The sequence below is a fragment of the Oryzias melastigma genome, unplaced genomic scaffold (assembly GCF_002922805.2).
Source record: "Oryzias melastigma strain HK-1 unplaced genomic scaffold, ASM292280v2 sc00306, whole genome shotgun sequence".
NCBI lineage: Eukaryota > Metazoa > Chordata > Actinopteri > Beloniformes > Adrianichthyidae > Oryzias > Oryzias melastigma.
This window is the reverse complement of record NW_023416916.1, coordinates 81,695-94,223: the sequence shown is the minus strand read 5'-3', so window position 1 is coordinate 94,223 and position 12,529 is coordinate 81,695. Positions and strand designations below refer to the sequence as shown.

At 35.7% G+C, this 12,529-nt stretch overlaps 1 protein-coding gene across 2 annotated transcripts; it reads left to right on the top strand.

The window, feature by feature from the left end:
- The first annotated feature begins 2,042 nt into the window (after positions 1-2,042).
- Positions 2,043-12,225, top strand: ppm1la (protein phosphatase, Mg2+/Mn2+ dependent, 1La). Of its 2 annotated transcripts, XM_036210928.1 has the most exons (5): positions 2,043-2,424; positions 2,511-2,976; positions 9,768-9,942; positions 11,118-11,279; positions 11,468-12,225. In XM_036210928.1, exons 2-5 carry the CDS (start codon positions 2,578-2,580, stop codon positions 11,821-11,823), a joined length of 1,092 nt encoding a protein of 363 aa, XP_036066821.1. In that variant the 5' UTR covers positions 2,043-2,424; positions 2,511-2,577; the 3' UTR covers positions 11,824-12,225. The 2 variants fall into 2 exon arrangements, with proteins under 2 accessions (XP_036066821.1, XP_024118228.1); XM_024262460.2 differs by having other exon boundaries at positions 2,043-2,976.
- The last annotated feature ends 304 nt before the right edge of the window (positions 12,226-12,529 follow it).

Here is a 12,529-nt window from a genome sequence, read left to right as displayed (position 1 = left end):
CTAAGTAAAAGACACAGGCTTTTTGATTTTAGCCAAAAACTGATATATTGTTGATAATAATAATTAAAATACCACTGGGAACGTTTTTAAAAAATAAAAAATATATAGCTGGAGTGGGACTTTAAAGAAGCTTGTAGGGTATAAATGATTTCTTAGTCTTTGTTAATACTAATATTAACTCCAACATTGAGTCAATATTTTTGTGTATATATAGCAGAAAGACCGCTGCTAGCTTGGGGTTGTGAGGAGCTCTAAGCTAGCAGGGGCCCGTTTCAAGAAGCAGGTTTTGTTGGAACTCTGAGTTCGTGAACTCCAAATTCGGCAAAACTCTGAGTTTTCGGTTTCAGAAAGAGGGATAACTCAAACCCGGGAAAGTGGGCGAAACCAAGCCCGTTCCAAGAAGCGGGTTAAGCTGAACTCAGAATCAATCACTATGGTAACTGAGTCTGTGAACGAAACCTGGTCGGTAGCAGGTTTTCTTCAGGAAACTTAGAGTTCTCTGCGGTCTCCGCCCCTTTTTAAAGTGAAAGATGATCAAATATGAGTTCCTCATGAACATTTAGAGAACATTCACATTAGAGACGTCACGTTTTCACCATTCAGAAACCAGAATGACATGTTAATTCATAGAGGATCATGTAGAGAGGAGGCTGATTAATCCAGAGGAAATGTTATTTACGTCGGTAGAGGATTTGGAGGACACGAGTCGATTGACTGCAGTTTCCCAATTCATTTTTATTTCAGCGATATTATAAATAGTGAGTTTTTCCAGGGACTCGCTATCAAAAAATACAGTTTTCTTTTCCTTATCTTAAACCCTTAACAATAGGAATTAAGGAATGTCAAACACTGGAGAAGGATGTGTACTTATCCACCGTCTGGAACTTGCGTCAGACATTAGCTCAATTGACAGCAACGCTGCCTCTTACTGCATAGGTAGCGAGTTCGACTCCCGGCTACGGAAAGTTAATTTTATGTTTAGAAAAATTCGGCGAATATTTTTTAAGTCTTGAGAATTCAAATTAAATAAATGCTTTTTTAACATATGCCAGGCAGCTACAGTTTCTTTTTAGCGTGCAGTGATATCTGTGTGTGTAGGTGGGGGGTTACGATCACGGAGATTACTTATTAGACTGGTAACAGACATAGACTGTATATAAAATAATTTTTACAGTCTATGCTGGTAACAGATCAAAAACCACTCCTTACTCAACAAGAGACAAAATAACCTTCCTGACATTATTTATTCATTATTAGAAATGATTCAAATAACTGCAGATATTTTCTCTCTGTTCTACCGCTGCAGCTGTGTTGCTTTTCTTGCAGAAAATGTTCTCCTATAGTCGCATATGCTTACAGGAACTTATCAATTTCCGTCGCCGGAAGTACGTAACTCAGCTGTTTGTCCCCGTTGCCATGGTGAATCGTGCTGTCTTTGCTCCATTGATCAGGGCTTTTTATGGTCGCGACGCTCACACCTGATTCTGGTTCTGACAACTTCAAGTTGATTGAATCAAACATTTTCAGCTGTTCTGGAACCGAAAACCCTGAGTTTGAGAATTTAGAGTCCAGTGACTCTAAGTTCAGGTTCGAACTCTAAATTTGTTGAACCTGCTTCTTGAAACGGGCCCCAGGAGAGATGATGGGTATCAATAGAGACTTACTTCCGGGCCAACAGACGCAAATTTCTGATGAACTAATGCTGAAAATGATTATATATTTTGGCTAAAAACGGCATATTTTTTTATTAAAAGAAAACTGGAAACATTTTTATAATAGATTCATATATAGTTGGAGTATGGCTTTAAAAAATAACACACACAAAATAAAACAAACTTCGACCAAGTGGTTTATGTAATTGACCCTAAACCTTTTAATCGTTTGAGTCAAACAGTAAAATTGGCATCGAATGACATCACACATGTTTTTCGCAGCTGCGCACTTGTCATTGCGCTTTAGATGTGAGAGTTCCGGCTACAAAAATTCTTTTTCCGGTTTAGCCTTCAAAATAAAAGTGCGACAGAAACCTAAGCAGGGCAATATGATGACCCAGTACTGTATATTTTGCCTCCTTTAACACAGTTTCTCCGTGAATTAAAGTATTGAGTTTTTATGTTGCATTTTACGTTTGTGTCAGGATGTGAAACCTTACAGGAGAGTTGAATGTGAAAGGCGCGAGGCGGCTGCGGAGGCGGAGAGACGCGCGCGCGCGGAGGAAACGGGGTCAGCCGCGGAGAGCAGGACACCTCTAAATTCTATCTACCCCCTCTTAATGACCCCCCAGTTTCCTTCTGGGGTCTATTTAAAAACAGCGACTCTTCACAATGGGCCGTGGGAGACTGGTCCGACCAGAATCCTGGTTTAGCTCTCCAGGAAGCTAAAGGAGATCGGACACAAAGTCGCCTTTTGTCTGGGATCCAATAGGTGAAAGGGGAGACTGGGGTGAAGGGAAGAAGGAAAACACTTGAGGGGGGAAAAATCAGTCTCTCCTGTTATCGATTTCGTTCTAGTTCCAGCTGGCGGATGGAGTGAAACGAGTAAAAGGGAGGGAGTCAGACTGCAGCTCGGTTGCGTGTGATGATAGGAGACACAATGACGCTCCTGTCTCTTCTGGGTCGGATCATGCGCTATTTTCTCCTCAGGCCGGAGACGTTGTTTCTGCTCTGTATCAGTCTGGCGCTGTGGAGTTACTTCTTCCACACCGACGAGGTGAAAACCATCGTCAAATCCAGTCGGGATGCCGTGAAGATGGTGAAGGGAAAGGTGGCGGAGATGATGCAGAACGAGCGGTTGGGAGGCCTCAGCGTCCTGGATGCGGAGTTCTCCAAAACCTGGGAGTTCAAAAACAACAACGTCGCCGTCTATTCCATCCAAGGGAGGAGAGACCACATGGAGGACCGCTTCGAGGTGCTCACCGACATCTCCAACAAGAGCCACCCGTCCATATTCGCGATATTTGATGGTCATGGAGGAGAGGTAAAGCTGATTATTAATATTTAATTAATTATTATTATTATTATGCATTTACTTTTACAGCTCTTAGATGCGTGAGCATCAATACATCAGATCCAGATATAATCAAATATTTAACAGGGGATCTAAAAAAAATAATTAAATATTCCTAAAAAGTCAGCATAATTCATGAAACACTTGGTTTCCCCTCCCCACTGCAGCATTGCGCTCCCCCCCTTTGTGAAAACCTCCTCTTGACTTGGGCTTCATAATAACAGAGCTTTGTGTGGGTCCTCTCACAATGGGTGGAGGGGGTCTTTCATTCCCTGCATGGTTATGGGTGGGTAGTTTCACAGGATGGGGGCGGAAGAAGCCACCATCTGTCCCCAAAGGTGACTTTTATGACAAAAGATGTTTTTCCCCCTCATTGAAAAACTCAAATTCATATATAAAAAAAAAACTTCTTCAAAGTTAAAAACACAGTTTTTCTTCTTCTTTTACTCTTCCCAGCTAAAAACAACCAGAAGGATGAGGATGCTGCTGGTGTGATTGGTTTTATTGTTTTATTTACACCTGGCATATCCAAACTCCGGTCCACGTTCAGATTTATACTAGTGCTGCCATAAACGATTATTTTAATAGTCGACTAATCACCGATTATTTTTTCCGATTAGTCGACTAGTCGGGTCATGCACAAACTGGACATCTTAACCATCATTAGCTTTAAACTAGCTAAAAACTAGATATATTAAGATTAAGAAATCCTTTAATTGTCCCACAGTGGGGAAATTGCAATTACCTGCGATAATGCTAGTGTATGCTGTAAGCTAAAATTGATTGGTGAAATCGCTGAAGCTAATAGCTGAAAACGCTAAAGCTGGTAGCCAGATAATTTATTAGTTAACTGCTAAATTAGCCTAAAAACTAAATAAAAAAGCCTTAATTAGCCAAAATAGCTAGCATGAAGCTGAAATATGAGCTAAACTCCAAAATAGCTTAAAAAACGGAAAAATTCCTAAATCAGCCAAAACAGCTAGCATGAAGCTAAAATATTAGTTAAATGCCAAATCAGCCTAAAAAACTGAAAAAAGCCAAAATTAGCCAAAACCGACTAGCATATAGCTGAAATATTAGCTAAATTCCAAAATATCCAAAAAAACAAAAAAAAAAAAATCCAAAATTAGCCAAAACAGCTAGCATGCAGGTGAAATATTAGCTGAACTCCAAAATAGCCTAAAAAACGAAAAAAAAAATCCTAAATTAGCCAAAACAGCTAGCATGAAGCTAAAAAATTAGTTAAATTCCAAATCAGCCTAAAAAACTGAAAAAAGCATAAATTAGCCAAAATAGCTAGCATGAAGCTAAAATATTAGTTAAATGCAAAATCGGCCTAAAAAACTGAAAAAAGCCTAAGTTAGCCAAAACAGCTAGCATGTAAGTGAAATATTAGCTAAACTCAAAAATAGCCTAAAAAGCCTTAATAAATACCAAAATAGTCCAAAAAGCTAGCATAATACCATTTTAACTTTCAATTTTAGTACATTCCGACTCCATACATTATAAACTAATGACTAATTGACTATTAAATTAGTAGACTGTTTAATAATAAAAACAGTTTTAACAGTCAATTAGTCATCGATTAGTCGACTAATCATGGCAGCCCTAATTTATACTGGCCCGAAATTAGTAATATTCATCCCACAGCACTTTCTAAAAACCTTATGTATATATTTTTGATTGTGGTTAGCTAAATTATTTTTTAAGCTTTTGTAAATGTGGAAATACCATCATTTGACACTTTCTAGCTCAGGGGTCTGCAACCTTTAACACTTAAAGAGGCATTTGGGTCGATTTCTCACCAACCAAAACCCAGTAATACCCACAAAGTCTTCACTCAGCCTGTAAACAAAATAACATACTGATTTATATTTTTGTTTTTGCTACTTACATGACATATTTAAATAACCTTTTGTGTTTTTATAGCATGGGTAAAACATGAGATCCCCAAACTTGAGCCTGAAAGTTTTGCTGCTTCATTTTTAACAAGATTAAGTTTAGCTTCTGTAATGCAGCAAATTCTGTAATCCAAATCCTAATCCAACTAGAATACTTTAAATTAATATTTCTTTAGTATTCTGTCAAATAGAAACTGTGAAAAACTCACTCTGAGGAAATGATGTTCACTATCCGTTGTGGTTTGCTTTTACGTGTCATTTAATAAATGTAATTTTTCAGAACCTCCTGACATAAAAAACTCTCTGAATCTAATGAAGTTTGTATTTTAAAGACTTACCACTGAAAATCAAGTTTTTGGTGTTTCTAGCATGTTTTTGTTGCATTTTTACCATGATGGAGGACATATGTAATTAAAATTAAGCTTAAAATTGCATTTCTAAGTATTTCTTCATATACTGATGTACCATCTTTGTTTTCTTAAGTTGAGCTGACATCTGGTTCAAAACTGTACTATAAACTGTACTATAAACTGTATTATATAGCTTTAAAATTTTGTTGATAAAATCGCTTAATCGATCTGACTCGATCTAAGCTCAATAGATCTATAATTGATCCATAAAAATAGAGATCGATCGAACACATAATGGTAAAGTCTACTAGCTTGATGCTAACGAATAATGGGAATCCCCATAGGACGGCTAATGCTAATGCTCATAAATTAAATATACATTTCTGACTAATTGAACATCTTCATAAACTCACATTTTCTAAACTTTTTAAAGAAAATATTTTTTAAGTTACTATTTCTGGTCTAAAACACAGTTTTTTTTAAATGATACTTTCTTCTTCTTCTGGAATAAGGTGTAATGCTATAGCGCGATCGCCACCTAGTGGCCAAACTGAAAGAGCATCCACGTAAAAATCTCATAATTTCACTAATACATTTTACAGCATGTGAACTGTATTAGATTAATATGAAATTTTTATATGTATAGATTATTAATGTATTTCTAGACATCTAGATGTGTAAACCGTATACACTTAAAATTGAATATATTAAAGTGGATCAAAAGAATTGAAAAAAAAATCTGAATCAAATTGATCCAGGCTCTGGTGAATTGAATCCAATGGATTCTGGAAATTATTGGTGATACCCAACCTACTACTACATAAACCAGTTTTTACATTTTGGCTAAAAACGGCATAATCATTATTAAAATAGCACTGGGAACACTTTTAAAATGCATCAAAAAAGGATCTATCTCAGAAAATTTATGAATAAACTGTCTTTTTTCAAAGTTTTTGTCCATCATTTTACGAGTCAAACTTAAACAGATCTGTTCCAACATCCCATAATATTACTGATTTTATCATCATATATTGGTGGATTAGGGATTCAGTCTATTTACTTATTTTCTGTTTGTCTATGCAAACGCTGCCTCAGGCCTTTGCTCATTCCTGCAGATGGTGTCAGCAAACACAGGTTGGATGTTGTTTACTCACCTGGATATCTGACTGTTCCTGTCCCATAAACAAATACATACACGTCCTATCTTTCTAACATCATCCTTGTCCTTTGTCACTTTCCCTACATGTTTTTTTTTACCTTTTACTCCACTTTAAACTTAACATAATTTACCTTACATCCCTCATTTTGTTTCCACAAGTTGGAAAAAGTTTGGGTCATGGTGACATCTTCCTTATCATTAGTGTATTTAGTCAACTGAGAGCTTAAGGCAGCAGATGTTTTTAAAGACATACTCCAATGAAAACTATGTTTTTGTGACATTTTTCATACATACATACATAACTAAAATTAAGTTAAAATTTGCATTTCTTAGTATTTCTTTATTTAAATTGTTGTGAATCAAGTGCAGACGAAAAAAAAGGCAGTTTTTGTTTTTCTCATCCAAGCTGCTAAACTGTGCTACGGGATAGCTCCAATATTGCTCGCCTTATTTGTTGAGTTGGCGGTCTGGGGGGGCTGTTAGTTAGCAGGCAAGGAAGTAAACTAAGGGATGTTGGGAAGTCAGGGGAGGCTTACTCTTAGCCAGAGGTGGGAAAACTACTTTAAACAATTTAATCTAGCCCGCCAAGATGAAATAAACGCTTTTGAATACCCATATTAATGTTTTTTTGTTCAAGTGTCTCTCCATAGATGGCGAACTACAAATAAATTCACCTTTGTTAAGGCGCAGAAAGTTATTCTAGTTAGTTAGTTAGTCCTTTATTTTGAACAATACATACAAAATACATGTTAAAAAGCAAGAAAACAACAACAGAATTTTTTTTTAATATATAAATTATAAAAAGATATTACTCCTCAATAATGTAGTTCGAAATGGAGTAGGAAGAAGTTTAAAACACTTTTTTAATCCTATACCCCCTAACAAAATATCTTAATTTTAATCTTTAATATGAATTATTTCAGAAACAGAAATTAAGTACCATTTTTTTCTTTTTTCATCATCTTTTTTCATGATTCTGCATTCATGTAGTGTTGTTTTTCCGATATTCATGTGTGATTTCAAATTCGGACAGTCATTTTTCCAATTATTCCAATGCCACATGAATGCGACATCAACCTATTAGTGAAAATGGGACTAAAATGAGAACAAAAACAACATTTATGAAAAAACTGAAACATTTTCTTTTTTTTAAAGTAATTTTCAATCCAGATCAAGGCGTGTTTTTGTCCAGATACCACATTATTTCTTTCTTTTACAAGGTAAATTACCAAAACAGCCCACAAATCTGCTCCTGGTCCGCCCCTTGTGTTGAATTTTAGAACCCTTTGTGACCAACGAGTTAGAACGTTTACCCGTCCTCCCGCCGCTCTACAGAAACTGTCCTAGAAAACTTTAGCATAATCATAATTAAAAGACAATTAGGAACTCTTTTATAATAGATCAAGTGCGACTTTAAATAAACAACTTTTGAGCCCGTGATCGTCCATGACTGACACATTTAGACATGAAGTATTTATAGATATTTAATTGTCTTCTTCTATAGTAAAGCTGACCCTCATTTCACACTTTTTAGTCATTTGAAACGTTGATTTTCCAAATCATAGAAGAGTGAACTTCTATTGGTATTTTTTGGTTATTTTTTTAATCATTCACACTTTTTCTAAATACATAGATTTATTTGAATACTAAATGTTTGGGGTTTTTTTGCAAGTTTTATAAATATACATGGGTCATTACATACTTTTTTTAATTTTATAATTGTTGAGTCTATTTTAATCGCCTCTAAGTGAATTGTAACAACAGTTATGAAACTCCTTCATAGTGGATTGAAACTCATTTAAAAGCCACAATTTGTACTTTTTTTTTTTTACAGCCATACGAAAAAAAAATTTGGGTTTACCACAATATTCTAGAGTCAAATGTGAAACCAAATGTTTGATAAACTAAAGCTGAAGAAGAAGATAGAAGTTTTTAAAGCTTTTTAAATCAAACTTCATCGTGTATCTGCAGAGGTTTAGACTTTTTTGAATTAATTAATCAAAAAGCATATAAAAAAGAAAAAAAAGTGATAAAGATAATATAAACCACAGGTACTAAACTAGAATTGAATTTAAAATAAAGGTTGATTCATTTTGAATAATAATCGAAATGAATTAAACATTAAAAAATCATTTTTTGACCTCAAAGAGAACAGACTAATACAGAACAGCTGAAATCCAAAAATTAAATGATATCCCTTCAACTAAAAGTCATTAAAAAGAGGAAAATCCTTCTGTTTTTGACACGATTCCACATCATTCGCCTAATGCAAACCTTGGCAAACGAAATGACGAGGAAGCAGAAAAGTGTGCTGTGTGATGAGGAAGCTGTTCAATAATTCATCTCTTAACACCTGCTACATGTTACAGAAAGAGCACTTCACTAAATTAGATTTGTGTTGTAAATTTAGTCTGTTTCATCAAAAATCTCTCTTTAAATCAGAATATCAACATGGGATTTATTAACCGTTTTTTGGATTGGTTTTATTTAGATCTACTGTGAATTTTAATGCAAATATTGTCATATTTTTGCACAAAAACTTTAAAAAAAACGTTATTATGCACGACGAGACAAGAAACATTTTTCCCTCTATTGGAAACAGAAGCAGCACATTTTTAACTAGTAGTAGATTTAATTTAAACTAATTTTTGTAATTGACAAGTAGCCAGTTTAAGGACTTTATTGATTATTTCTCCAGGTTTTGATTGAATCCCTGGAAGCATTCCAAGCTGCAGAAAAGCAGGCAAAAGTGTTTACTGTAAACGTTTGACTGCATTCGGGAGTTAAGCCGCTCCAGGAACCGGCAGAAAAGAAATCAATTTTACTACAGTCATTGAAAACCGCATGAATCTTGGATCTTATACTCTCCAATGGAAAGAAAAAAGCATATCTGCCCTTTAAGATATAATCTGTACCTAATAATCCCTCCCACTTTTCCAGTTAATTCAGAAGGTTTTTATGCTCCAGATTATCAAAAGCAGATTTTTTTCCTTTAAAGAAACATAAATAAAACCAAAGTGCAGTCAGTGATTTAATTTTAAATGTGCAAATCATGATTTTTAATTATATTAGTGCAATAATGAGGTAGTATTATGGTTTGGGCTCAACTAAAATGGCTTAACATTGTAAAAAATATCACTAATTGGAATTTTATAAGCAATTTATGAACAAAAACGTATCAGAAAAAACTGAAAATATATGTTTACCAAGCATATATCATTTTTGTTGGTTAGCTTAAAATGAAAATGTTTTAGTCTAACAACCTTGTTTGCAGAGATGGCTCTGAATCAGTCTCTCCTGTCTGGATCTCTCTGTGTGTCATTGTTTTTTCGGGTTTCCTCCTCATCTAAGGCTGCAGCTGACTACGCGAAGGCCCATCTGCCCGAGACACTGAAGCAGCAGCTGCAGGCCTTTGAGCGGGAGAAGAGGGAGAGCTCTGTGTCGTACGCCAACATTCTCGAGCAGCGCATCCTGGCCGTGGATCGGGAGATGCTGGACAAGCTCTCTGCCAACCACGACGAAGCAGGTCAGAAGGTGTTAGGAGGTGGGATTATGTGGTGCAGTGTGTGAGCCAGGAGGAAGAGACGGCCAACTTCAACTTTTGGAAAGTTTTAAGGTTTCCCTTAGAAAAAGTGGTCCATTTACGAGTACTACAAGTATACTTAATGAGGTAGTATACTTGAAGTTTACTTACTGTAACATACAGAATAAGCATACTCGAGCATACTTATAAAATAAACTTCAAGAGTACGACTTTTTACTAAAGGATGCTAAATTATAAAAGTATGACAAAATACACTAAGATAAATACACAGAAACATCCGATGTGTCTTTATTGTGACATATATTAGCATAATCTTTAATATTTATATGCATCAATTAAGTAAATAAATGACTTAATTTTAGATTTTATTGTTTACCTATCTGCTACCTGGCTGCATTTATCAATAAACATTTTTTAAGGCTTAAGTGGAGCAAATAAATACACAATCTAACTTGATTTTGCATATCACTAATGTGTGTACTTTTACTTGTTTTTGTAATGCTTACAGTCTGATGACAGTTTCTCAAAGTATTGAGGAAATAGTGTCAAAAGTCTCATTCCGATCATCTTTTTTATTCATTTTAAAACCGTTTCCAGTCGTCTTCTAATTAGGATTCGGTTGTTTTTAGCCAAAATTTAAAAACGTTTATTGTTTTCTAGGACATAGTTTCTGTAGAGCGGCAGTAGTTTATTAGAAAGTCACCTCCAAGTTGTGGACCATTGTGAAACGCGCTGTTAAGGCTGGACTTTCAGACTATCAGAGAAGTCATTTTCAAACAACATTTTTTTTTAAATCAAAACAATTTGAATTCAGTAAAAGTAAATAACTTAGTTTTTGATACAGGTAAACTTTAATTATTAAATATTAGCATGATATTTCTAACGCCTTAAAGTAAAATTCCAATAAATAATGTTTCTTTTATTCCCAGTTCACACAAAAAGTACATTTCTGTTTCATATAAGCTATATTAAAGGTTTTTTTTCAACCTAAAGTAATTTGTTTTCACACTTTACTGCTTTAACAGTGAAATCTAGTTAATACTCCTTATAGACCCTTAATACAATTATTTTTTAGATTTGTCCTAAATGAGAATAACTAGATTGCATGAATGAATAATTGTAATAATTGTCAGTATTTCTCTGGTTTTCCTGCACAGGAACAACATGCCTGGTGGCGCTGCTGTCCGACAGAGAGCTCACAGTGGCCAACGTCGGAGACTCTCGCGGTGTCCTGTGTGATAAAGATGGAAATGCTATTGCGCTATCGCACGATCACAAACCCTATCAGCTTAAAGAACGCAAGAGGATCAAGAGAGCAGGTACAAAATCACACCAACAATCATAAAATCTATGCAGAGGCTGCCAGTTAAAGCCCTCTGCTGCCATCTAGTGGTGAAGTCTGGAATAACAGCTTTGACTGATTTTAATCACTTGTGCTTTACCTTTTCCTATTTTTTTATTTTACATTTTTTATGACTGAATTTTTCAAAACTTTCTTGTCTTTCAGGAGGTTTCATCAGTTTTAATGGATCCTGGAGGGTTCAGGGTATCCTAGCAATGTCCCGCTCCCTGGGCGACTACCCACTGAAAAACCTCAACGTGGTCATTCCCGATCCCGACATAATGACCTTCGACCTGGATAAGCTGCAGCCGGAGTTCATGATCCTCGCCTCGGACGGGCTGTGGGACGCCTTCAGCAACGAGGAGGCGGTGCGGTTCGTGCGCGAGCGTCTGGACGAGCCCCACTTCGGTGCCAAGAGCATAGTCCTCCAATCCTTCTACCGCGGTTGCCCCGACAACATCACCGTCATGGTGGTCAAGTTTAAGAGCGGAACTGGGGGGAGCAGCAAGACCGGGGATTAGGACTGGATCGATTGGATGTGGAAGTGCAACGACTAGAAGGAAAGCATCAGGAAAATTGTAATTTTGACATCGGAAAATTAAGCTCATTGAGTCTGGAGGGAAGGGGCATTTAACCACAAAGTCCATATGGTTTTAATAATAAAAAAAAATCTTAAAAAAAGACTTAAAATACAGGAAACTCGTTTTAACCAGCACACATTAGACTGTGATTGCTTCACTTTAAATGTGCATGAATGGTACGGCTCTCCTCGGAGGCTTTTTTTTTTTTTTTTTTTTTTTTTAATGGGAGGAGGCTTGAAATGTGCCTACGCAATATTTACTGTGCAACGTACTGGAGGTGCTGAAAATGCAACTGCAAAAAATTGTAAAAAAATAGCATCCGCTTGCAGCGCCTCCAAAAAAGTGTTGTCTGTTCCTTTAACCCTTTAACACCCGAGACGCTTAAATACAAAATGTTTAATGTACTGTAACTTTTCAACTGTTAACACGATCAACGCCTTACGTTGATCGTGTTAACAGTTGAAAAGTTTATGGGGTCAAGAACTGAAAACTGAAAGTGAAGATTCAGAAAAAAAAAGAATATTCAAAAAAATAATGATTACTAATGGATATATTTTTTAAATGGGTAATTTATACCTTTGTAGTTTATTTTATTCAAGTTTTCATTATTTTTTTCAAAATTTCAAAAGATTTTTTTTCAAATGTT

Bases quoted from the DNA above. Each gene is read 5' to 3' on its own strand.
- ppm1la (XM_036210928.1), top strand. From the start codon at position 2,578: ATGATAGGAGACACAATGACGCTCCTGTCTCTTCTGGGTCGGATCATG. The intron at 9,943-11,117 runs GTCAGAAGGTGT...TTTCCTGCACAG, and splicing joins TGCCAACCACGACGAAGCAG to GAACAACATGCCTGGTGGCG. The intron at 11,280-11,467 runs GTACAAAATCAC...CTTGTCTTTCAG, and splicing joins CAAGAGGATCAAGAGAGCAG to GAGGTTTCATCAGTTTTAAT.